Source organism: Daphnia magna, linkage group LG1 (genome assembly GCF_020631705.1).
Source record: "Daphnia magna isolate NIES linkage group LG1, ASM2063170v1.1, whole genome shotgun sequence".
Lineage (NCBI taxonomy): Eukaryota > Metazoa > Arthropoda > Branchiopoda > Diplostraca > Daphniidae > Daphnia > Daphnia magna.
Genome location: NC_059182.1, coordinates 7,839,087 through 7,866,891, shown reverse-complemented (window position 1 = coordinate 7,866,891; position 27,805 = coordinate 7,839,087). Strand labels below are relative to the sequence as shown.

The 27,805-nt window shown below is 45.6% G+C and overlaps 2 protein-coding genes and 1 pseudogene across 2 annotated transcripts; 2 read left to right on the top strand and 1 right to left on the bottom strand.

The window, feature by feature from the left end:
- Positions 1-12,956: 12,956 nt before the first annotated feature.
- On the bottom strand, positions 12,957-14,350 carry LOC123469468 (annotated as a pseudogene).
- Positions 14,351-23,239: 8,889 nt separating this feature from the next.
- LOC116928803 (keratin, type II cytoskeletal 1-like) lies at positions 23,240-23,662 on the top strand. The gene has a single exon (XM_032935955.2). It carries the CDS (start codon positions 23,240-23,242, stop codon positions 23,660-23,662), a length of 423 nt encoding a protein of 140 aa, XP_032791846.2.
- Positions 23,663-27,232: 3,570 nt separating this feature from the next.
- LOC116928889 lies at positions 27,233-27,724 on the top strand. Its single transcript, XM_032936055.2, has one exon. It carries the CDS (start codon positions 27,233-27,235, stop codon positions 27,722-27,724), a length of 492 nt encoding a protein of 163 aa, XP_032791946.2.
- Positions 27,725-27,805: the final 81 nt, after the last annotated feature.

The following is a 27,805-nucleotide window of genomic DNA, read 5'->3' as shown; positions in this document are numbered from 1 at the left end:
AATTAAGGCGTAAAGCCTCGGCCTAGTTGGCAGGTAAGCCTTGCAATAAGCATTTACGAACCTGAAGAGATTAAGCACGAGAAATATTAAAATATTTACCATCAGAAGCAACAGTGTTTGGTGAACGACTACGTGATCGAACGATAGAAAGCGAACGAGTTCATGAGCGCCTCGAGCGGGAACGAGATCGAGAGCGAGAGACTCTCCGATCACCACGTGGGCGTTGATTACGATCGCGCTGTTGCTGTGGGCTGTTGCAATCGTTAGGCAGATTAGATAAAGGGTCGGGATCCGGTATAGAAACCCAGGAATAAAAAGGCGAATTTTCACGTGCCGGAGGATTCGCCGAAGAAAAAAGAGCACGTTGACGTAGAACTGAAGCACTAGATTCGATAGACGCGGCAGACACTTTGATGTCTTTACTGAGCAGGAACTAAAAGAGATCGGTGGACTTAGAGGGTATTCTCCCGTATATTGGCGATGGCACTGCTATCGCTTCAGTATTCTTGGGAGGAGCTAAATACAAAGTGATCTACACCGTTAAAGTATCGTATTTTAATTAGTCTTCTAATTAAAATTTATAATTCATCTGCCGGTATTTGAGTTTAATTATGCCTTGCAGATTTACAGTGTGTTTCCTATGCCGGTAGCCACCAGCAAAGAGGAGTCGGTATCCCATTCATACGCGGGATTGGCTTCATACTTTGGGGTATCACCAGATCGGCAGCTGTTCGTCGAGTTCAACGTGAACAATGCCCGGAAATGCGCTCCCTACATGGACAGTCTGTGCCTACTTTTAAAGCCGATTGCCCAAAAAGGAAGGATGAAGAGCTGCACAGAAGCGGTCTTTCTGCAGGAGCAGGAAGGAATCCAGAGGAACTGTCGCCTAGAAAGTAAGAAGTGGACCGGCATTGACCTGTTATACATTTGAGGAAGCTGGTAAAGACAACGTAACCGTAGTTCTCCAGTGCCTGGAAAAAGGATCGGCGGAATTGGCCTTTAGCAAGTGCTACCAGCAGCGGGGGTCATAAAAATTCCAAGGTTGTGTTCGGACACCTCGGATGAATGGGTTCTGCAAGCGAGCTTCCGACAGATGCTGCCAGAGAACGTAACGAGTGTCATCGACGAGGAACCTGCAGGGTTGCTGAGCGGCTTATTAGCCTCAGAATTGGAGCAATTGCAAACAGTGACAAAGAACCTCATCATGGAGGAAACCTACGCGTATAGACCTAGAGGGGAAGAGCTCAAATCTGAAAGTGGTTGAACGCCTACGACGCCAATGGGAAGAAGAGCGGGCCAAGCGTTATTCTTTGGAATGGTTGATCGGATGCCTGTTCCCCGTGTCACTGTTGGTGTACCTGTGTATCGAGTATCGGAGGTTGACTAGTCACGTGGACACCCTACTCATGGTTCCCGCGCTGCAAGATATAATTTTCCCCCTGACTTTTCCCAGATTTTCCATGAAAAAAAATAATCCGTGACCATCTTTTGTTATGTTTTCTGCAATAAACCCCTCTTTATTTCAGAATAGCTTGGTTGTAACAACACATATTATTTCTTGATGACTAAAACAGAATCAATTTACTTAGTTAACGAGACACAGTTATAATCATTATAAATTAAAGCGGATTAAATTGTTAAAAAAAGGTCTGACTTAGTTTTAAAAGAATGAGTGGAGTTGTTCATAAGTGCGTCAGACGTGTTTCTAATTACCGCTGTTCGGAGTTCAAAACTGCTAATTCTTCTTGTTGCTCGCCAACTAGCCTCGCTTACTTAAGCCTCGCTTACCTTCTTAAGTTCCTTTAATTCATTCACAACGTTTCTCTTCATCTGCTCTTCAACAGTCGCGCTCTCCTCTCTTTTTTTTCTTGTTCTCCTCAAGGGCAGTTCTGTAGCGTTGACGGGCGAACTTTGATTCAGTGATCATATCGTCAGTGATAGGTACATTTTGAACCCCTCCATGCGATTTGATTGCATCGTAAACAATCCTCGGATTAATAAGAGACGATTCCTTCATGTTTCCTACTAAAAGGTTTTCGTTGATAGAGAATCCTGATGCCACAGTTGCGTTTCCGTTGCTTAAGATCAGAACATATTTGATCACTTGATATAAATCACAGCATCCTTTTCGGAATTTTTTTTCTATCATGACAGAGGCATAAAATATATCCAATGATGCGTTTTGAGGATCCAATTCATCAAAAGTGGACTTAAGGGTGCTATAGGGCTGTTCGACATCTTTTTTCGCATTTGATTTTATCGCGCAACCCAGCATTCGACGGCCGATTCTGTCTGCTATGACTGTATTTTGCTATTGTGCGAAATATGAATAAATTTAAAAGTTTCGCTGAAAAAGTTTGTGTTTCGTTTACTCCGCTTTTATATCAATTAGTAGCATAAGAACAAAGATTAGAAAAAACGGCGCGCATGCAACTATTCATTAAATAAGTTACCATAGATACGATACTTTCCATCCCTAAGTCTGTGTCTCGTAGCGTAGTTGAAAGAAAATTTGCAGTAGTTTGCAAAAATTGTTGGCTATGCGGCAAGTTGCCCTACCCTCCTGCTCTTAGATAAATTTCAAACGACAAAAATTATGAAACTAAGAGCGGGAGGGTAGGGCAACTTGCATGTCTCGTTTCCATGGCAATTTTTACTGTTGTCCTACCGCATTTTATCCGATCCCAATATTCGGCCAAAAACTCCATGTAATTTGACCACACGCTAGTAGGTAGCATTTTTTTTAAGGGGGGTAGTTGGATTTCTTTGGAACATACTGTACAAGTGAGCGTCCTCATCACGTGTCTGGGACTGGAAGGTGCACAAATTTTCGATTCATTTGTTTTTGCTGATCAAGGAGATAAACTAAAAATCAACCCGGTGCTCGCACAATTTGACAACCATTTTTGTCCACAAAAAAGTGAAACGTTTGAAACGTTCAAGTTTATATCGCGCAGACAAGCTCTCGACGAGCCATTTGACATATTTTTGTTGGATCATAAAGGGTTGATAGCATCCTGCAACTATGACACACAACAAGACTCCTCACTGAGGGACCAGTTAGTGAATGGTATACTTGACAACGACACTCGAGAGCAATTGTTGTGCAAATCGACACTTTACTTGAAGACAACCGTAGACATTTGCCGAGCACGTGATTCAGCAAGAAAATTAGCCGGTCAAATTCAGATGGGAATGGAAGCAACTCAGGCACAGTTGCACGTAAATTTGCTGGGCACCAGCAAAGGCTTGCCAAGCTCTAAACTATCACACAACTACAAGGAACAAAGCCAATGATTCACCTGAAATCAAAATGCTAGGGGAAAATGTCCTGCGTATGGCAAGTCGTGCGCTAAACGTGGTTTAAACATTAACTTCGCAAAAGTGTGTGAACAGTCATCTTATCAGCAGTCTCAGCGAAGGACTTCGAAACGCTCCGATAGACCACATTGGAAGTTGAACAATCAACAGCAGCTGAATCATCAAAACAAGAACTGCTCGTCTCTACAAACTGATACGGAGGTAATACTTGGAAAAGTAATCATATTATCCATTAGTGTCCCAGATCTGGAAGACTCATGGTTCATATTTTTACATGTAGAAGAAGTCCCAGTAAAATTCAAAGTGGACACAGGGGTTCAGTGTAATGTGTTGCCAAAACAACTCTAGGACTCAATTGTAAAGATAAAATGGTTGCACCCAGGTCCTCGTGTGACGGCGTACAATCGTCAGCCAATTAAAGTTCTCGGGAAACAACGACTAAATGTTGTGTATAATGGGCATCAGTTACAAATGCCATGTGTAATTGCTGATGAAGTAGATGTCCGAATTCTAGGACTGCCATCCTGCAAGCAACTGAACGTGGTGTGGTTAGTTAACTCTGTGGAATTTCCTCGCGAATTGAAGCGTACTTCGACAAGTTTAAGTAACGCTTTAATTGACGTTCTGCTCAAAGTATGCAACAGTGTTAAAAGGAATCGGTAAACTTCCAACGAAGCATCACATTCAAATCAAGCAAGGAGCTGTTCCAGTAGTTCGCCCGGCTCAACGGATACCCTGTAAAATCCGATCTTCTGTGCTAGCAAAACTCAGTGAAATGGAGGACCTTAAATTAATTGAAAAAGTGAGCCCGATGGTAGTGGCGTGAAAATCGAATGGGGACATTAGAATATGTTTTGACCCTTATGATCTAAACAAGGCAGTAAAGTGCCAACATTTTCAAGTTCCGTCAGCCCAGGAGATATTCTCGGGGATTGGAAGAGCTCAGTACTTCTCAACGTTAGATGCGACTTCCGGATTTCTCCAGGTTCAGTTGACGGAAGATTCGACGTTTCTCACCACCATGGCCCCCCCATTTGGAAGGTTTCGTTTTTTGAGATTGCCTTTTGGCTTAGCGTCTATTCCCGAGGCATATCAGTAAATGATGATCAAATTATTTTGTGACTTTCCGGAACTAGAAGTCTACTTCGATGACTTTTTTTTGTGGGGGGGGGGGGAGACCCTTGAAGAGCATAATTCTAGACTAGAGTCTCTATTTGAACGTTGTGCAGCAGTTAATTTAAAACTCAACATGGACAAGTGTAAATTTCTTCAACCAGAATTTAAGTATATCGGTCACGTCATTGGGAACAAAGTAAGCAAACCGGATCCAGAGAAGGTGGTGGTGATTACGTCATTCAAACAGCCTGAGAATAAATAAGATCTTCAGAGATTCCTGTGAATGGTCAATTATTTTGCCAAGTATTGTGATACCCTATCCGAGAAATTGGCTCCCTTGCGGGCATTTCTAAAATCAAAAACTGAATGACAGTGAGACAACAATACTGCCAAAGTATTTGACAGTATTAAAGCAGCAGTGTCTAGCTTGCCTGTTCTCCGACTGTGCAACTCAGCTCTTCCGATGGTTTTGTCTGTCGACGCCTCGCCGATAGGTGTTAGTGCAGTTCTTATGCAATTGGGCCAACCCTTAGAATTTGCGTCCAGAACCTTGACTGATACTCAGCAGAGATATGCGCAGATCGAGAAGGAACTTTTGGCTGTACAATTCGGTATCCAACATTTCCATCAATACGTCTACGGACAGACGCTACTGATTGAATTGGATCATAAACCATTATTCAGTATTCTGCAAAAGCATATAGTATCGTGCAGTCCCAGCATTCAGCGGATGCGACTCTTGATGCAGATTTATTACTTTGAAATAGTTTACAAACCCGGTAAAGATCTTTATGTGGTGGACGCTCTCAGCCGAGCGCCAGAGAAACGACAATATGTTGAAGACTCCGCCCAGCTGAGCGACGAGTGTGGCATCACTGACGGTGGCCCCTACGTCTCACGACAAGTTTGCATCCGCAACGGCAGCAGATTCAACTTTGGCCATGGTCAAGCAATTGGTTCGAAAAGGTTGGCCAGAACACACGAGAAATTGAAATCCTGCGGGCAGACCCTTTTGGAGTCATCGTTGCGATTTGAGTGAGTGCGGCGATCTTCTGCTTAAGGGAGGGCAAGTCGTTGTTCCAACTGTTCTGCAATCAAACGTTTTGCGACAGATCCATGAAGGTCATCTCGGAATTTCCAAGAGCATCAAAGGCGAAAATGACGGTCTATTGGCCTAACTATGTGGACGAAAAAAAAACATGGTCGAATCTTGTGGTGTATGTCAAGAGCACAGGCACCACTGTTTTCCAGTGCCGATTCCTGATTAGGCCTTTCGGAAAGTGGCAGTGGATTTATATGAAATAGCGGGTGTTCACTATCTCCTGGCGGTTGACTACTATAGTAAGTGGCCATGTGTTGTTCAGTTGCGTGGGATTACTAGTGCATAAGTGGTGTAGGAGCTTTTTTGTTGATTTTGGATTTCCTGAACAATTTGTATCGGACAACGGCAGACAGTTTGATTCATCGGAGTTCCGTCGTTTTTGCACCCATTATAAAATTTGTTTAACCACGTCTAGCCCCGAGTATCCCAAATCAAACGGTCTAGCTGAAAGGACAGTATAGACGGTCAAGGAGTCTTTCATCAAATCATAGGGCGAAAAAAAAACCCTTCTTGATATATTACCAGTGCTCCGCTCGACTCCAGTCGGAAACGAATTGCCCACTCCGGCAGTACTCCTTCAACAACGAAATCTTCGTGGTGGATTATTGTTTACTAAGCGAGCTCTAGAGTCTCAAAATATCGATGAGAAGGCTGTGAAAGTACTAGTTCAACGCCGTCAGGAAAATCAAGTTTTTCAAAAAGTGTATTGAAGGTGTAGTGAAGTCTGTGTGTCCTGAGCCAAACTCAAACCTTGTGATAACAAATTGTAAGCGGCTATTCAGTAGAAATCGGCAGGCGATCAATGTGAACACAGCAGCCCTGCGACAACTTCCAACGGCACCAGATGCGAAGTCTCACAACAGTGATTGTCCCCGGCCTTTCCCATATTCTAGAGTAACCAGAGCGTCGAGAGTATTCGTTGATGATTGGATCTCAGGAGTCGCAGACCCCGCCACTCCTCGACCAGTTACCCTTAACTCTCCTGTGGAGCAGCCTGAATCAGTGAAAAATGCGGATACGTTCGACGATTTCATGGAGGCCTTCCACGGATTAGAGTCAGTCTCTCACCGCCAGATACCCTACCGTGTTCGACACTCCTCAAGGCGCTCTCAATCCGCGGAAACAAGGGGAGTTTTCAATCTCAGGAAAGTCCGGCCAGGTCGCATTTGGTGTGTTCCCGTGATGCACGAGTGACACGTTCTAAACGCCGATGTGGTATCAATCGTTAGCGGTACAGCTAGTAGATATTGTCAACAGTGATCATGTTTTGTTCCAGAATAATTCCTTATCGAATAATTCCTTATCCTTATCGTCATTCTACGTCAAAATTATCCTTGGATTATTTCACTTTCGCGATGATTGATGGGTTTCCTCAATGGTTCACTGAGTGTAACTCTTTTTTGTGTTTCGTTATTTCCTGTTCCTGGTGTTAGTGCCGTAGCAACAATATCATGTCTATTTCTCTCTTTGTTAGTTATTAAAAAAAGGAAGATGTTGTATAGTCAGCTGACAGTGAGTCGTCATCCGATACAGGGCCTGACCAATACACCCGTCTCATTCAGAGTGCGAAGCAGTAAAGACTACATTACTACAGGTAAAAATACGAAATCTTCTACAAAAATGTGCCCCATAGTAATACAAATTTAGTTCAAAAATTTCCATTTCGAAATCACCTCCACTTTATTTACTATTGTAACAGATTCCCTGGGTGTATTACTCGTAGGTAGGTTACACGATACAAAGCAGTACACGACAGCACTAAACAGCACCAACAACACTACAGCTACACAGAATCACTACACTGGACTGCTCCTCTGGCCAGCCATAGACGGGCTTTTAAGGCCTCTGCCATCCGGCCAGAGTGGCAAAGTCCATTGACCATTGCACATTTAGGCCACTCAGCATTCGGGGCTGAGCGAGAAAGTACATTTGCGCTACACTATAATTAATAAACGTACAGTTTTCGAATCAGCTGACCAATTCTTTACATTTCTTTTGATGAGTTTTGGCCGATTAAATGTTAGTAGCTAAGTAAAAATGTTCGAACTCGGTAGGTTATTTGAAACTTCCGATTTCCTGACATTTTTTACTTTTTATTTCCATTACTCTGCCAACACTCTGGTCGGTAGAACTGATTCTAACAGAACTGTCAACTCGAGTCGTGGGTGGCTTTGGCACGGAGCCATCTTTTCCTATTTTTTTTCTTATTCGGGTCATGGCTGCATCTTTTCCGTATAAAAAAACCATGACTTTCCTCTCACCATACAGTTCCTTATTAGTTTACTTTCCGGTTCCATCTCGGTTCTTTTCGAGCTCTGTGACCTAACAGTTCTGTTTAACTTAACTCGGCGAATGGGGTATTCCCTCTCATAATATTCAACCGTTTCCAATTGGTATGTCACACCTTATTTATTTTATAATTGTATAGTAAGATATGGCAGCGAATACATTTGCACTGTACATCAGCCGTCTCAGTTATTTATTAAAACCGCTTTTAATTTAATTTTTCGGTAATGGGAAGAATGAATCAACCCATTATCCCTTTACAATTATGTCCAAATTTTACTCTCTCCCATTTACTCTGCTTTTGCATATCATCTAATCCGCATAGCAACTAATAGCGCAGTAAAACATCCAGGGATGCGCGTTCTCTAGAAATGCGGAAATCTCATTTGTAACCAAGTTGGTCTGCTGTGGCTGCAGCGTCTTATTGAAAACCAACTCCTTCACGTTAAAAAATAAGTTTTAATAACTTTAATTTAGATTTCCCCCCTTTTCTTTGTTTCAGTGGGTGCGGTATTCATTCCTCCCTTTCTTAATTGTGTTTTCTAGCATCAATTCTATCTAGTTTACTTTTATTGCCGTGTGTCGACTGAATTTGTGGCCACCATTGTTCATATTGGCGTGTGTTTGGGCGCCGCCATATTGGATAGCTCACGTGTTTGACTTGAACACCGCTATATTGGCTTCGTGTTGCAGTACCCTACTCGCGCACCAGGTGTCACGCCGTGGAATATAAATTTTTTTTGTCTTTTTGTGTTTGTAGGGGCATAAAGCCAAGAGTGATTTGTTTCTTGTCACTTATTTTCCATTTTTTCCCCGGGGGTTCTTTTCTTTTCCTTTGTGCACGCTAACCTTTTTTTCTTTTCTTTGCACCCTAATTTACTTTTTGTACTAATTTTTTTTTGCGGCTTAGTAATAGTTTTTTTTGTTTCAACTTAGCTTTCACCTTTGCATTTTTTTTTTGTCGTTTTACGTTTATTGGCTTATGCATATGCGTACTATCCGTGTTCTTGATATTCCTCATTTATTTATTTGTTTCCCCTTTTTCCATTTGACTGGCTGATAGTCGCGTTAGTTTTTGTTGTTGTGTGTTTGGGCAGGTGGTTGGGCATGCATGTCGGATTTAGACTCAGAAATTAGAGAACCTTTTTATGGTTTCGAGCCACAGTATCGTCTAAGAAGCCGTACCCAACAATCAGATCCACCAGTTAGACCTCGAATATTTCGTCCAAGTCCACGTTGTCTACCTAACGACGCTAGAAAATTTAAGCCTGAATTTGTCATCATCCCTTCCAAAGCGTCTACCAAGGCATAGATGGCAGGAAACGAGGAATTTATCGTAGCGATGGGCAGGTAGTAGCTGATGGTGCAGCCCACCAAAACCAAATCGCGCACTTGGTAGACGTCATTAATAACCAACAGCAGCGAAACCATCAGGCCATTTAAGCTCTCTTGGCAGCGTTACCGGGCCCTTAGATGGTCCGTCCGTCTACAGTCGCCGTCAGCTCTATACCACGCTTTCTTTGGCGGAGTTCACGAAGATCCCCAAAGTTAGGTCGACCACGTCCACCGAGTGGCTGGATTAGAGAGACGGACGGAGGAGGACTGCCTTTTAGTAGCAATGACACGCCTCAACAATACTGCATCGCAATGGCATGTACAGTCAGGGTATGCTACAGCTACATGGCCACTTTGGTCGGCAGTTTTGGTTAACAACTTTATGCGTACCCTTTCTTTTTGGAGCGGATTTTGTTAGTGGAAACAAGAGGGCAGATGAAAGGGGAATCCTGCCTGGAATACGCTCTGGATAAGCGACGGATATGCCTTCGTTGCCCAGTTGCGTTGCCAGAGGCCGACGTTATTAAATTACTTTAACGAGGTATCGCCAACCCAGTCCACGTCGCGATGCTTACTAGCCTGTTGCCCACAGATTTCGCGGATTTTTAATACGTTTGCGAGAGCTGGAGAAACTGGGATTAACACCCCCGGCGCCGAGTATACCGGTCCCGTCAACCCCACCAAACGTTTAGGTGATGCCCTACGTTACTACGATGGCCATTGGTGTTTCTATCCCTGTTGTGGCTTCGACGCTTGCAATAGTCGCTGCTGTGCCTGCAACACCAGACCTGGCGTTTCTTTTACAAAATTTTGTTGACCGCTTCGAGTGATGTGGTACATTACCCAGTTGTCTACAAAAGCGTAATTGTATAGCGGAACCCATTCCGCTCTACCTAAGAGTGTAGAATCATGTATTTTAGCCTTTTAAAGATTTTGAAGGCCACCTTGCCCTCTTCCCCCGTACAACGTTTAAAAGTTCATTTTCAGACTCATTTTTTCTTTCACATAGGAAAAAACGCTCAGACATAATGTCAAGGACCAGTAGAAACCGACAACCGCCGAGTGATTTTTTGACTGTCGGGTTTTCGATGCACGTGCCGGTAGCATCGAGCAGCCGGACGTCGATCGAGAGAAAGTCTGTGAGCGTCAATTTCGAATCGAATCACGTCGTAGACATCCTAGACTCCACGGGAGAGACAGATCGCCGATTGCTTCGCCACGTTACGTGCTGCAGTGGGCTAACAGAGATCGTGGATATTCCGAGCACGAAGGTTTTGCTTCGGAATTTAACGCAGATTTCCACAACAACCGCTCTTACGACCGGTTCGACCAATTTTTTTAACGTGACGGCCGTGGCGATCGGGAAAGACATTTTGACGAAGCGAACGATCACAGGCGATCCTTGCATACCGCAATGCGCGACGACCAGGGCGAGGCACGTGAGTACCGTTGCGGCGAGGACAGTTTTTATCTGTATAGATACGATGGGCTTTGCTACGACGACGAAGGATTCTCTTATCGTTTTAAGAGTTAAAATAAAGAGCGCCCAGATTAGGCGGGTTTGTGCGAAAAAATATCGATAGAATACGCAAGCCCCAACGAACGAAAGTTTAGTTTAGGTGAGCACTCTTCGACCGAATGCCGGAGTCCAAAAAACCCACACGAACGACGGTCGATTACACACGAACCAGAGGATAGGCACCCAGCGCGCGCATCAGTTATTTCAAGACAAGAAGAAGGTGAAGTAGTAGAAGCTGCGGAATCGGCCGACGACATAATTCCGACATTACTTGTAGGAAGTCTAAGTCTGCAAGGCAGTTCGGTCGCTCAGCCACTGGCCGTCTCGAAAGCCATCTCCGATGAGATTTCATGCTGGGTGACAAACGGTATTTCGACTGAGGCCTTCAAGGCAATATCGAAAGAATTTCCGCTTGAGTACGTGGACACAGAATTTGCGATCAAACCACCTAAACTGGACGGATGGATCGGCCGGTGGGCGCAGTTGAAACCCGACAAAGGCCTCCTTAAAACAAGTAATGTGACGGAAGACTATTTAGCTTAGCTTTAGCTAAGAGTCTAAAACACAACTAAAAATAATGGACATCGCACCGCCACTGATTGATCTCTATTCTCGTTTAAGTTCTTTGCCAGGCAGTGACGCAGCGAAAACATCAGTACAGGCCGCAATACAGCAATGGGGCCGCACTTTTTTTCATATCACACGAAAGCGTCGCAGCGCCGCAATAGCGCTTGCCGAACCCGCATCGGAATATTTGTTGCGTGATCCGGATACGTTTGAAAGCGGAAAGGAGGCGCGTTCCTTTCTCTTCACAGAAAAATATCTGCAGGCAATGTTAACGGACGCTAGTCAGGACAATACTCTGGCTCAAGCAGCTAGAGTAGCGGCAGCAGCTGCAGCCGCTATTGCACCCAAAGCTCAGAATCCGAGGCGGTTCCGTTTCCCCCCAGAGCAGACGGTCGCATCGTTTCACCAGACCCCGCGTTTCGACGGCATTCAAGTCAGCCGAGGCGGAAGAGGTAGCCGGTGCAGAAGGAGCGGCAGAAGCAGAAGTCAACGCCACAATGCGTGGCTGCAAGGGGGCCGAAGGTATGTTTATTTAAATCCTGATCCTTTGGCCTCTCGCAAAGATGACTCTAAACCCCGCTCCAAATCAGTCAGTAAACCAGCTAGTAAGTTTTATTCCAGTATTTATGGGGGAACTACTGCCCCGATGGGCGTCGCGTCCAGACTGAAGAATTTTGGTTCCCATTGGACGTCGGTTACGGACGATCTTTAGGTACTTAAGACAGTTAGCGAAGGTTTGCTTCTAGAGTTTACTGCCGAGCCTGTTCAAAAATTTCTCCCGTCTGAAATTACTATGTCAGAAGAGATAACGGCCATTTGTGACAAACAAGTTAACAAACTTTTATCTAAACAAGCGATAACTGAGATCACGGACGACTCCGACGGCTTCGTGTGCTCGTTTTTCTGCATTAAGAAAAAGCAGGGGAGGAAATTTAGACCGATAGTTATTTTCAGTTTCAATTTCGTACTTTTTGCTGCTTCTCCACTCATCCACTTACATTTAAAGAAGGGATGAGTTGCGGCTGCAATCAAGTAGCATTCATCATCAAACACCTTCTCAATTCTGGGAAATGTAAATTGTTTTGATTGAAATCTCACATTTGAAATATCTAAATTAATCACCTTTCATCAATTTTCTGTATAATTCTGTCACGCATTGGTCCGAGATTGGCAAAAAACCTCTCACGAAGCTGCTTCTTAATCCTTGTTAGAAGAGGCAGTACCATTCCTATCCCGTGGAAGCATTTATTTTCTCCTTGAAGTATGTCCAGTGCACTCGCAATTGGCTTCATTAGCACAGCATACTCCTGAAGATAATCAATGTCTTCTTTAGAAAACATTGATGTAAGGCCGATGGATTGCAGAAGTCCGTTGACTGTTTTGATGCTCTTATGATTTTTCAGGAATGCTGCGATGCAGTCGTAGTACGTATTCCATCGGGTTGCACAGGGTGTGGGAAGAGAAACGCCTAAAAAAGGAAATATTATTTCAAATTTCAATGAACTATTTTCTTTATGATTTGTGCATAATTTATACCGAAAACCTCCAATTTCCCCAAGCTTGACGCAATATCCTTTTCTTTGGAAATTCTTTTGCATCGAATTTAGACAGATCGGTGTCAGTTTTAGCTATTAAATCCAAAGTATGGGATGCGCACCTAATGAAACATAGCTTTTACAGATGTAAAGAATATTTTGCCAATTTTTAAAATCAATAAAACCTCATATGGCCTGGCAGAGAGATCCTTGCAAATGAGTCCTCGTAGTTTTGCTGTAACAGATCGTAAGCACTGGTCGCTAGAGATGCTGCTTCATCAATCACTGAAGGGTCTTCTAACTCTTCAGAGTCCAGCTCATCCAGCAAACCAGAAGTTGCAGCAACTTCGTCCTCAAATTCAAATTGTTGAGCCTCGTTGGCAACATGTTCGGCTAGCTTAGCTTCAGCAAACTCGACGAGAGATTTCTTCATTTCGGCCTACAAAGTTCATATTCGAAATAAACAAATGTTTCAGGTAAAAGGACTTAGACAAAACTTTACTTACGGAAAACTGTTTGAATGTTTTAACGAAATTCGATCCGTTGTCCGTTACAACATGACTCACTTTGTATGCCGGCAAACCGTATTCATCCATGACTTGCTTAATATATTCTGCTACTTTGTCGTGAGTATGCGACCCTGTAGAATAAAATGAGAAAAATGAGTTTCTTATTTTCTTCACATAAAAATATGTAATCACCTGGGAACCTAAGGCAAGAAATCGCAGCTGACATCCGAATAATAGTTCCATCAGGAAGCATCTTAAGCCAGTGGGCTGTAACACCCATAAAACTGTGTCTCTTTGCACCCCAAACGTCAGCTGTCAAACAGACATGCATTGCCATTTGGAATTCGTTTTTGATATGGGACTTAAACTTTACGAATTCTTTTGCAATAAGTAATTTTAAAGATTTCATACACAACACATTGACCCGTGAGTCGATCTCCTTAGAATAATTACGGAAATATACGCTCTCAATGATAGAAAGTGGCAAGACTTCAGCAACAATCAGTTCAAATGTCCGAATGTTAATCTTATCTTGAACTTCTTGTGGTAATTTTTTCCCTTCTTCCAACACATCTCTCTTTTTTGCAATGTTGTCGGGATTTAAGGCAACGACAATACTTTCCTGTTTGGACCTTATACTCTGATTCTGGGTGCTAGATTCTGGAAGAAATGAGGAATCGGGGGATCTTGGCCTTTTTTTTTCCTTAGAACTGGATTCACTCATCAAAATTTTATATTTTTGATGCTCCACTGGATGTTGCTATAAGAATTAACATATAGGTAGGTTGTCAATTGTTATGGATGGTAGAAAGACAAAAGCTTACTAGTAAATGTCGGACCCAGTTGGACGTGTTTTTGTATTGGACCTTTGAGTTGTATTTGCAGAACTTGAACGTTCCATGCATCCACTCTTCTCCTAGCTTACGTTTTTCATCTCTACGAACTATTTCACTTGCCTTTGAATCAATTGTAAATTTCTCTATGACTTCAGAGGTTAGCTTAAAAAATTAAAAACCCCAGTCTCAAACCACTGAGTTTTAATTAGTTGAACACTAGCCATTCTTTATCAATGATAATAACAAAATATAACGCAACAGAAAATTCGTCTTGTTTTAGGTCGACGTTGCCAAGTGCCAACTAACAACGTCAAACGTCGCCGACAAACGTCATTCAGAAATTTGTCACACGTCAATCGTCACGGCAAACGTGAAATTTGACGTTACGTCAACCAATGACGTTCCAAACACTGTTAATTTGAAACCGCTCAACCGTTTCATTAAATATCAGCATTTTAAAATGGAGAAACTCGACTCGGTCCGTTTTTTAATCAGGGAAGGCGATTGGATGGTCAAAGTAGACCTGCAGGATGCCTACTTTACAGTTGCGATCTTTCATTCCCATCAAAAATTTTTACGGTTCAGGTGGAGGACGCGCATATTCGTAATGTTCCATCGACTCGCCTAATGTTACCATCGAAGAGCCTCGTAACGTCGGTACACGACACACCATACCCATTGCTCCAATCAGGTGCGCTCAAGCTGGCCGCTTGGAAACTCTCCGGAGATCCTACAGCCTGCAAGGGTTTTCGGAGGCAGCTGTGGCTGTCGCTTCTCGATAAGCGACCCAAAACTCATCGCTGGAAATGGACCATCCTCTAGGTAACTGTCTGTTAACATTTTTTATAACTGCATTGAATCTTGCTGGAGCGATGATTTGTGGTGCTAAATGTCCATTTGCTAATAGGCTGAATCCAATATTGAGGCTGTCAGCGAGTTGGTGTAACCATTGTAGGATCTGGTACATTGCCTCAAAGGTGTCATCTAGCTGGAAGAAGTACTCAAAATGGTCTAAGTCAAGTTCTTCCTTGTGCGGGGAGTTCCTTCTCCATGTGCGGGGAGTGTTCCCTCGTTGTCTGCTACTGTTTGGGGATTGGCCACAACAGGTACATCTTGTGATTCGGCTTCTTTATCTTTTTGTTCTTTTCCAGCGTTTTCCTCTGAATTGCTGGGAGGCATCTCTTGTGGTCGTTGCCACTCTATGGGAATTTCGAAAAATGGCTTCATACGGATGACGTGCACAATATCCGTTTTTCCTCGTCCCGTTGCTGATATTACTTCATAATTCACCGGTGTGGTTTTCCTTAACACTTTAAAAGGTCCTAACCATCGATGGAGAAGTTTTTCGGATTTTCCCACTTTTCTGAATGGCTTGTAGACTAGCACTAAATCTCCTGCTCGGAAGGATAACTCCCGGTGAAGTGAGTCATACCTTTCTTTCTGTTTATTTTTTCTTCTTCCATTCTAATTTTCACTATTTCTCTTGCTGTTGATAATTCAACCAATAGGCGATCAGCGTAGTCTAAAGTGGCGTCATCTTCGGTCAGTAATGGATTTGCATCAGCACCCAGCTCCAAGTCGATTGGCAATTTCGGCTCGCGTCCTTATAGGAGAAAGAATGGGGAGTATCCGGTGGATTCCTGCCTAGCTGTGTTGTACGCGAAGCACACGTACTGCAGGGTCTCGTCCCAATCACGCTGGTCTGTACTAACATACATAGAAATCATCGCTGCTAACGTATGATTCATTCTTTCCACAGCCCCATTCGCTTGAGGATGATAACTGGATGTCGTCTTGTGGTTGGTGTGTAACTTCTTGACCACCGCTTGGGTTAATTCAGCCACGAAGCATTTTCCTCGGTCGGTGATGATTTGTTCTGGAGCTCCATGGCGTAGGAAAATTTGGTTAACGAAGAATTCAGCGACGTCATCTGCTTTGCCGGTTGGCATAGCCTTTAATTCGACCCACTTAGTAAGGTAATCCACTGCAACAATTATCATTTTGTTACCCTTATGAGACAAAGGGAATGGACCTAGCAGATCCATACCCAATTTCTCAAAAGGTCTTTCTACTTTTATGCATTGCAGGAATCCTGGAGGTCGGTCTGGAACTCCTTTTCTTCCTTGACAGCTCACGCAACTCTGAACGTAGCGGGTTATGTCAAGATTCATTTTGGGCCAAAAGAATCTATTCCCAATTTTCTGGAGAGTTCGTTTGATGCCTAAATGGCCGGAAACAATGTCATCGTGAAAAGCTTGCAAAATTTTTTCGCGAAAATCCGCGGGTACACATAATCTTCTGTAATTTTTTCCACCCTTAAACGTTTCTTTGTAAAGTTTTCTGTTGCACAGCACAAAGTTTTTCACTCTTTTCTTGCCTTCCTGGAGATTCAAGATTTTTTCGTTCCACTCACGATGAACTCTCTGTTTGCTGACGACTGAATCATTGTCTTCGAGAGAAAGGATGTCCGATGCCTCTGATCCGACAGCTGCAACGATAAAGCAACGGTCATCTTCCATTTCTTCCACCTGCTGAAGTGGGTTTCTTGATAGGCAGTCGGCGTTGTCGTGAACCTTTCCACTACGATATACGATAGTTATATCGTACTCCTGCAGTGAAAGACTCCAACGTGCTAGACGTCCAGCGAGGTCCCGTTTGCTCATTAGCCAACACAATGCTTGATGATCAGTGATCACTTTCACTTGGCAGCCTCACACAAAACATCTGAACTTGGTAAGACACCACACTAATGCAAGACACTCTTTTTCCGTGATTGAATAATTCGTTTCTGATTTAGATAGCAATCGGCTTGCGTATGCCACTGGTCTTTCGACTCCATCGATGTGTTGGGCTAACACACCTCCTATTCCAAAACCACAGGCATCTGGTAGAATTTCCATTGGCAAATCGTAATTTGGATGAGCGAGCACTGGAGCCGATGTAAGTGCAATTTTTAGAGCGTTGAAACTTTTAACTTGATCTACTCCCCAAATGAATGGAATGTCTTTCTTTGTTAGCGAGGTGAGCGGGCGTGCAATGGCTGCAAAATTTTGGATGTGACGTCGATAATAGGAGCACAATCCTAGAAAACTTTGCACTCGTTTGATTTTGTTTGCTATCGAGTGACCGTCTGCCGAGCATGGGAACTTTTCCACTGCCTTTAATTTTTCAGGGTCCGGGCCAACACCTTCCTGGGTAACGACGTGTCCTAATACTTTTAGGTTATTCTCGGCAAATGAACATTTTGACCATTTCAGTTTCAGATTGGCTTTCGCAAGGCAATCCATCACTGATTGAAGTCGTTCCAAATGTTGTTCAAACGTTGCTGAGTAGACGATGACGTCATCTAGGTACACCAAACACGTCGTCCATCGAAGTCCAGCCAAAATAATATCCATTGCCCGCTGAAAGGTGCCCGGGGCATTGGTCAATCCAAATGGAAGAGCGCGGAACTGATACAATCCATCCGCCGTTATGAACGCTGTCTTCGGTCTATCCCTGCTGGTAACCGGAACCTGATGATATCCGGCTTGAAGATCCATGCTGGAGAAAATTGTAGCGCCCTCCAGGCGGCTCAATGTATCAGCTATCCGAGGCAGTGGATAGGAATCTTTTACGGTAACCGCATTTAGTTTGCGGTAATCCACACAAAAACGCCAAGTTCCATCTTTCTTCTTTACTAGGACTACAGGCGAAGACCAAGGGCTGTCCGAGTGTTCAATTATTCCCTGACGTAGCATTCCCTCCACCTGTGTTTGGATCACTGCTCGTTCTTTCCAGGCACTCTTATAAGGGAGCTGGTGAATTGGAGGGTTAACTCCAGTGTTAATGTCATGCTCCACCAACGTACAGTGTCCCAAATCATCTTCATCAAAGGCAAAACAACTCATGGAATTTCTAAGGATTTTCAACACCTCACTTTTCTGATTTTTATCCAGGTTTTTTCCGATTTTGCTTTTCAAATTATCCAATAATTTTTCTTCTTTTTGACTCACTTCTCCTAAAGCTTCATTAGATTCTTCGGCGTTTTCCCCCTCTTGGAATTCTTCTAATGTACCCAGAGTTACACCTTTTTCCAGCCATACTGATTGGGGGGACAGGTTTGCTACGGGAATATTTTCCAGGTCGTTCTGCACGATGGCGTGTCCCGTAGACAGACTTGTTGTGGCCATAAGCGAATTCGAAGGTTTCAAGACACAAGCACCTTCCATTTTGCTCGACACTTTTGCTGGAACTGGTTTAATTGAATACGCAGGAATTTCCTGACGTTCATTAGACACTAACACGGTGGCTTCTGATTCTTCCTCGGCTGGAAGAGAGATAGCCGCAAGCGGAAAATCACCCATGGTGAGAAGAGGTTTCTCTGCCTGGTAATTAATCCGTATCGATCCAAATTGTGCGAGGAAATCATTTCCCATTAACAGTTCCATTCCTGACATTGCCATAACTATTGCTTTTCCTTTCACAGATCTGTTTTTGTGCGTCACGAGAATTTCGGCTGCTCCAAGGGGCATTACTCGTGATCCATTTGCGAGGATAATTCCAGAACCATCCCATGGCTGCTGAATGAATTGTGTTTTCTTCAATAAATCGGGAGAGATCACTGTCACAGCAGCACCAGTGTCAATTACTGTCGTTGCCTTTACCTCACCACAAAACACAGGTTCTTTAATCAAGTTTGTTCCATCGAAATTTAATAGGTGCTTTTCTTCCTGCTCGTTAGGATCTTGAGTCGCCAGGTTAACTGCTGCGTTCGCCGTTGGCGTCGCTGCCGATGCTCCATCCAGTTTCGGAGCTTTGTAATTTGGAGATTCCGGATTTTTAAAACAGTGCCGGGCGATATGTCCGGACTTCTTGCAATGGAAGCAGTTCGGTTTACCATCAATGGTACGTCCCTTAGGGTTAAAGGATACTTTTGCTTTTCCTTGCTCGTTTTTCTCCTTTGCCATTAATTTCTCACAGGTTTCTTGGATTAATTCGCGCATTGATTTCATAAATTCTGCCTGCTGGTCTGGATAGACGACGGAAAGGTTCGGTGACTGCTCAGGGGGTCTCTGTGATTCCATTGCTGCGTCTTTCCATCCTCTTGCTTCGGACATGAGCGATGCTTCTGTATATGATTTTGCCAGTGTCAAAAATTCTTCACATGTTTTCGGTTTCATCGGATAGATTTTTCTAAGAAGAGCCGGTCGAAGTCCTCGAAAAAGATGTTCCAATCGGTGTGCTTCCGTCATATTTGGATCGACCATTCTGCAAAGGTTGAGGATTTCGTAATAGTACCTAACGGCTGGTTCATCCATTCCTTGTGTTCTGCTCCTTAGCCTTGTCTCTTGAAAAAGACCGTAGTTATCAGGTTGAAACTCTTTTAAAAACATCGAACGAAGACCGGTAACTGCAGGCGTGGCAGGGTTTCCTCCTGCTGCAGGTTGAGCCGCAACGTCGTTCCAGTCGTTCGGGACTCTTGCGCACAGGAACCAGTTTCTTGCAGTGTCATCCAAGTACATGCTGAAATTATTACGTTTTTCAGCATCGCCCCATCCATTGTGGGAAGAAATCGTCTCATAACGCTCCATCCATTGGCGCGCATCTTCATCCGGACCACCTCGAAATATAGGCGGGATGATGAATTTCCTGACAGCTGTCATAGCTTGTCTTTGCTGCTGTATAATATGCCCTGTTGGCACTATAACTTGTTGTCCGCCTAATGGAACAACTGGATTTGCAGCTCTCAACACGACCTCGGTTTCTGGATCCGAGTTTAAATCTTCAGCCTCGGTTGATTCGCCCTGGCTGTCAGCTTCTTCAATTAGGGGCTCTCTTGAAATGGTACCTTCAAGAGTTTGGGCTTCACCAACAACGGAAGTTCCACTCTCCAATGATGAGTCTGGGGTGAGTAAAGCCTCTTCGGGAGCGCTTGACAGTTCTTGAAGTGGGTGTAATCGTCGGCTGGGGTCTCTTGGACAACTGGGTAGTCGTGGGTTTTTCTTCGTCGGCATCAGCTAACCACAACTGCAGCACGACTTCGTCACTTACTGGTAACGAGCTGCGTTCTTAACAATTGCCACTTAAAGCACGAATTCGTTACTCACGGGTAACGGACTGTATCTCCACCAATTGTCACACGAGTTGTATTAGGACAAGAATACACGAATACAACAAGTGATGACTTCAATTCTAGACAATTATTCACTTTTAACTAATAACAATAAGGGATGACCATACCAAACTCGGAGAGCGTCTGAAGACTCCAGGGAACTACACTTTAACTGAATTTTACGCTGGTATTTATACCGAAATACAATATACGCCCTTTTCCGGAGCGCATGTCTCCGTATCTTCTTTAGTACAGATAAACTTAAGATGAATCATTCCCACGCTCGCAACATAGTCCAACGAGCGGGTGAATCATCTGTGTTAGGAGATAATGTTTACCCCTTTTCACCCGCGACAATATTTAGCGCTCATTCGACTCGAAGTACGGCATCCTCGTTGGCCGTCGCGCGAGTACTTCCGTTAGATGTTATATTACAGGCCAGCCATTGGGCCAGCCAAACGACATTTAGTCGATATTGCAATCGAGGAGTCGACGCAACATTTGCAACATCAGTCTTAAACGACGCGAAATCTTTAAAATCACCCTTAGGGTAGATCACGAAGGGTAATTTAAATTGTATGAGGAAGAATGAGAGAGATCCTAGGGGTCTTCTAACCTATCCCACAATCCTCCCGTCTCATTCAAACCCTCACATATTTTTTCCTAAATGTTGCTTATTTGTCGCCAAGTCCAGGATCCAACCGGAGAGACAGTCGAAGAGGGGTCGAGGAGCCAGACAAACGGAATGAAGAATAATATCTTCAATCAATTTTTGTTCCCCTGTTTCATGAAGTCACCATTTGCCAAACTTTACCTTTGTTCATAAGAAGCGGCTTTTTCTGGCAATGCCGGCCAGTTTTTTATGCCCATCTGTTTATGTTCCATTTTGTTGCAATGTTTGATTATATGTTGTAACCCGTCTTGCGATGTTTTCATAAAGAAAAATAAGTCTGAGATAAAAAGTGCGTTGTACGGGGGAAGAGGGCAAGGTGGCCTTCAAAATCTTTAAAAGGCTAAAACTAATGAGTCTACACCCTTAGGGTCTCTCTCATTCTTCCTTATACAATTTAAACTACCCTTCGTGATCGCTTCGCGATCACTCCTGTAATTTCCAAGTATAATCATGTTTCTATTACCTGTTCCTGTTCTTTGAAGTTGACTATTTTTTTTTATTTCAGATAGTTTCTACTACTCTTCAAGACTCAGGATGAGATGAGATTTGTTGCTCAAGCAATCCGGCCCTGCAAAACCTTTATCGGGAGCGGCTTTAGGATACTTACTTGTATAAAGAGTGGATGAATTTTCGCCTTTGCGGCTTTTTATAACAGTCGTCCTGACTGGTTTTTGGGTCCAGCAAAAGACGAAAAAGAAGAAAGGACAGTGCTAATCGAAATAGATGATGTTGAAGTAAAGTTTGCAAATGTAAATAGAATAGATTATCTAATTTCTTAACGACATTCATTATTGTTGTTTGTGTAAACTATAAGTAGTATTTATGTAGCTATTGTCCATGTCATCATTAAAACGCATGGCTGGACGGATAAGCCAAAACGGTGGAGAAAAACCTATCGAAGAAAAAAATTTAAAATTTAGATTCAACTTAATGATATAAATTTGTTTTTACTATGATTGTTTTTTTTATTGGAGTCCTAAATATATTGCATCTCTTAATAAAAAGGTTATTTAATTAAAACTTAACCAAAAAACCCAGGCTGGATCCCATAGAACAGCTATTGGAACTATTAGACTCCATTATCAAACGAATCCCAAGAACATCAACGACCTATTTATACACGGTCCTAAACATTGCCTGGCATTATATTTCCACTGAATCCCTTACTAAGAATATTAATAGCATGCAAAGGCGGTGTCATGCCATAACTGAAGTCAAAGGAGACCACACCCACTATTGATGGAGGCATTGCCAAAATAATCCATGTAATTATGTCATTTTCATTTTCTATTACCTTCTTGTGTATTGCCTAGTCCATGGATCTTAATATTCATAATAAAAATCAACTAGAGTGTATTTTCATTGTGTTTAGCCACCACTGATAAATATGTTTGTACCTCGATGGCACCACCATCGACTATAAGATTGTAGTTTAATTTATGCAGAACGCAAACCATATTTTAGTGTTAAAATCCAGATACCCTCGCATAAAAAAAATCCATCCGTTAAATCAATAGTTTGAAGTGTAGAAATATGTATGATTGAAATGCCGATCAACAAATCTTAACGATAATAAAATTTAAAAAATAATGTTTTAGATTTATAAATGACGGCAAAAAATGTTTTTATTGTATCTAAAATTTCCTTCATTTACCCGTCTGCGTAACTCACCCGCTTCTGTATGATGCAGGTGTTATGTCCCCGTCTACCCCGCTCTACGGTGGTGGCGCTGCGGGGCTTGGGAGCAGTACGGCAAACTCTCTTGCACCTTTGTGTAAACCAGATCATCGTATCTTGTGTGGCTCATCTTCGAGAAATACAGTGGCGTGGCCAAACGGCACGCACCCAGACATAACATGGCGCAGTTGCTATCTCTAACCTACAGTTCTTAAAGCCCTCATTAACTAACTGAATGCTTAACGAGTCTTCGAGTGCCATCCATTTTTGTGCCCCTATTCCCCACGCCGTGTGTGGAGGACGCCATTTTTCTCACTTTCCATGCGGTCTATGGATGCCGCCATTTTGTTTTGCGGGGTATCATATAGCCCCTCTCATCTTCCAGACGGAACCTCTGACAAGTGAATACCGGTGAACGAGTGTAACAATCGTTGTCTGCCCAATTGAGGCTCTAACAGCGACCATTTCATCGCGTCGGGCCACCGTATTGCCATTTCGGCGTTCAGCCCGGGCGAAGTGGTCCCTTGTCTAGCTTCGAGATCCGTGTGGCGACTCTGTGCCTCGGTCCGAACCATACAGTCACCGACTAGCGTAACTCTTCGGTCAAAGTGTTATGTTTATATGACCGACGCTGACCCCATTTCTTATCGCCTACGTTCACGGTACAAAATGGCGACACCAACAGCAGCGGACGCATTGTCAGCCGTAAACGCAGCTGCCACAACCGCTACAACCGTTGGCAATCGTATTGACGCCGTGGAACTTCAACTGAACAATATTGCGACCCAACTTCAGGCCCTGATCACGGCCGCAGCAGCGGCCGGTGGGGGCGTCGGTGGAGCAGGCGGCGGCGGTGGCGGCGGTGGTGGCGCCGGGGGTGGCGGTAGCGCTGGTGGTGGCGGTGGTGGCGGTGGTGGCGGTGGTGGCGGGGGTCTCGGACCAGCTGGGCTGACTCAGCCCGCACTGCCTCCTGCTCGACGTCGCATCGACCCGTCGGGACTGGAAAAACTCAACGGTGACGTTCAACTTCCGCAGCTGCGGACATGGCGGAATCGGTGGAATGACTTTCGCCAACTGAACCAGCTGTCATAATATCCTCCAAACGAACAGACAGCGGCATTCCGCATGGCACTCGATCCTTCCATGCAACAAGTGGTCGAGGTGGCACTGAATATCCCACCTACCCCACCTCTTACGCCCGACGAAATTTTAGATCTAATCGCAGACTACATCCGGGCCAAGAGAAACATTGCGCTGGATCGGGTAGCCTTCGATGAGTGCCATCAGGCGACATCCGAATCGTTCGAAGACTTTTATATCCGGTTCCGACGTCTGGCAGACACGGCCGACCTATGTGGAACTTGTGCGGACGCCCGCATCGCCACGCGGATCATGGCAGGTATTCGAGATACAGAAACGAAGAGAAAATTGCTGGCCCTCTCTCCATTTCCGTCGGCCCAGCAAGCAATCAACGTGTGCAGGAGCGAGGAAGCGGCGAGAATTAACGAGAAATCTCTGAGCAACCAATCGGCGGTTCATCACGTCCACCAAGGCCAGCGCAGTAATTTGCCAACATCGCCGACGCCCTGTGGATCGTGCGGGCGGAACGCCCATCGACCAAATGAGACGTGCCCAGCAGTGGGAAAATTGTGCCATAATTGCGGTGGCACCAATCATTTTTCACCATGCTGCCCTAAACCGCGGGAAAATGCCAGTTCAAATGGTGGTGGAGACGCTTCCAATGGCGACAACGGTACGGCTGGTAACGCCGCCAGTTTACCAGGAGCCCGACACAAGGGTAGAATCGGCCGGATTCTCGTCGGGTCTGTAAACGCCAGCCGACGAGGGCGCCGCGCCCCTACCGTCTCATTACGGATCCTGGACACCCAGGGAGGGGTGTACGCTTACGACCATCGATGACGCGATACCCGACGTCGGCGCTGAGATTTCAGTCGGCGGGTTGAACACCCTCTCTCAGCTCGGTATGACGGAGGGGGACTTAACTTCTTCATCCTACGATCTGGTCATGGCGGATCGCTCATCTCCCCTTCTTGTCGTCGGCCAGGTGGTTGCGATGGCTAGTTACGGCGACGTCACCACCGAAATAACAATCGTCATTTGCCCGGAAATATCCGGCCTGCTTATCTCCTGGTATGACTGCATCACCCTCGGTATTTTACCCGAGAACTATCCAATGCCAATTCGTCGTACTCAGTTCAAGTCAGTGCCAGATAGCGGAGCCTGCAGTGAGACGCCCATGATCGTTCCGACAGAAAATCCGGACGACCCGTCGGACGAGCTGACAGAGAGCGTGAGAAAGGAACTTGTGGCGGAATTCGCTAAGGTATTCGACCAATCTACGGGGTTGCGATGCATGGACGGACCAGAAATGGTCATCAGCCTGAAAGACGACGCCGTTCCGTATTATGTTAACGGCGCCCGACCCATTGCATTCGCCGACCGACCAAAAGTGAAGCAGCAGCTGGACGAATTGCAGGACAAAGGCATCATCGAACTGGTCACGGAACCATCCGAGTGGGTGGCACCTTTAGTGGTGGCCAGGAAGCAGGATAATTCCATCCGCATATGTGTGGATCATACGAAGCTCAACCAACATGTCCACCGACCCACTTATCCGCCTCGCAATGCTGTCGCGGAAATAGCCGGCGACGCCCAGTTCTTCAGTACCTTCGACGCCGCCAATGGATATTTCCAGATCCCGCTCCACCCCGATAGCCAACATCTGACGATCTTCATGACCCCTTGGGGCCGTTACAAGTTTCTTCGGGCTTCCATGGGTCTATGCAGTTCGAGCGACGAGTACAATCTCCACGCGGACGCTGCTTTCGTTCAAGTGGCCCAGGTAGTTCGGGTGGTCGACGACATCCTTCGCTACGACTCCTCCTTTTCGGCCCATGTGGCGGGGGTACGCGCAGTCCTGACCGCCGCACAAAACGCCGGCATCACCTTGAATGAAAACAAATTCGATCGCGACGATCCGTGGAGGGGGTCGGGTTGCAGATACAGCGCTGCGGTTTTGCCGTAGCCCCGGACAAACTTAAGGCTATTTCGGATTTTCCCCGACCGGCCAATATAACGGAGCTCCGCTCATTCATGGGGCTCGTAGATCAATTAGCTGGATTTTCCACGGACGTGGCGGCCGCCAAGGGCCCATTACGGCCATTGCTAAGTTCCCGAAATCCTTATGTGTGGACACCGGACCAAGAAAGTGCCTTCGTTGAGGTCAAAGTGGCGGTAACGGCGCCGCCGATACTGGCCCACTTCAACCCGGAACTCGACACAGCGCTCCAGGTGGACGCTTCCCGAAAAAATGGGATGGGGTATGCCCTCCTGCAACGCCACAACGAAGTATGGAAGCTTGTCGACGCCAATTCGCGATGGTGCACCGACACCGAGACCAGGTACGCGATAGTGGAGCTGGAACTCGCAGCTGTGGAGTGGGCCATGCGAAAATGCAAATTATATTTGCTGGGGCTCCCAACGTTCACCCTGATGATCGACCACCAGGCGCTAGTAACAATTTTGGACCGTTACACCTTGGACGCGGTCGAAAATCCGAAATTGCAACGCCTAAAGGAGCGGCTGACGCCTTTCGTCTTCACAACCGTGTGGAGGAAGGGGCGGGATCACGCGATTCCGGACGCATTGTCACGCGCTTCAGTGAACGACTCTGGACTAGAGGATGAGGCGGCCAATGATGACGTTCAAGCATTTGCTCGGACCATGACGTTGAGGCGGGTAGCAGCCATCACCGCCACAAGCTCGGACGATGACGATCAATCAGAACCGTCGCTCGATTCACCGTCCGTACGCAGGGACATGGTGATCGACAGCCTACGCGAGGTAGCAGCAGCCGACGCAGCGTATTGGGAACTCATAGCCGCCGTCGAATCCGGATTCTCCGCTCGTCGCGACAGGACCTCCCCATCCGTGCGGCAATACTGGACGATCCGGCAGGAATTATCTGTGGACGACGGCCTGGTGCTTTTCGGAAAGCGCATCGTCATACCCCAACGCTCCCGCCGCGACATCCTCGCGAAACTTCACGTCGCCCACCAGGGGATCATGAGAATGAAAAGACGAGCTCGTCAAACGATCTACTGGCCCGGCCTAAACAACGATATAATATCGATGATCGAGCGCTGCCAGGCCTGCCAAGAACGGCTCCCGTCTCAACAACGGGAGCCCCTCCTCCGCGACGTCCTACCGGAGCGCGTCTTCGAGGAAGTAACGGCGGACCTGTTTGAATCTGGCCGCCTGCACGTGCTGGTTTATACCGACCGTCTATCGGGATGGCCGGTCATCCACCGTTGGCATCACGCCCCGACTGCACGCGAATTAATTCAGGCAGTAACCAGAAATTTGGTCGACCTAAGCGTCCCCACTCGATTCAGGAGCGACGGCGGCCCACAGTTCGCAGCGAACGCTTTTCAGAACGCGCTACGGAATTGGGGCGTGGAATGGCAGAATTCGTCACCGTACTACGCCCAAAGCAATGGCCATGCCGAGACCGCGGTGGACGCCATAAAACGCTTGGTGGAGAAAATTGCCCCTGCCGGGGACCTCAACTCCGACGAATTCCTCCAAGGCCTACTCGAATTCAGGAACACGCCAAGAGAAAACGGGATGTCCCCCGCTGAAATGGTCTTCGGCCGTCAACTCCGATCCATCCTCCCTGCTCACAAATCCTCGTTTGATCCCAGATGGCGGGAGATCATGGTAGCCCGCGATCGGCAGCTGGAGCTCGACGGAGCCGTGAAATGGATATATGACGAGCGGGCTCGTCCACTATCACCACTTCTCATCGGATCCCGGGTTCGTGTTCAAGACACGTCAACTCTATTATGGGACAAGGAAGGCGTCGTCGTGGGCAAGTATCGTTCATATCGAGTCGAATTCACCAGCGGGAGTGTGCTATGGCGGAATCGACGACATCTGCGGCCACTGATTACTGACAACGAACCAGCCCCGCCACCATCCGGCACCGCTAACAAGACGGACAACGACGGCGACTTCGGCGACGATCCAGCCCCTGATCCAGACACGGCTCGTCAACAAGCGGTTCCACCGGCGCGATCCATTCCCCGACGAAGCCTGCGAATCCGCAAACCGAATGTACGATTTGCCGTTTAAGGCGCTTTCGCATTACCGCGTCGTTCATGTATTACTTATCAATACGTGTATACGTTATCTGAAATCTTGTATTTTTTTGTG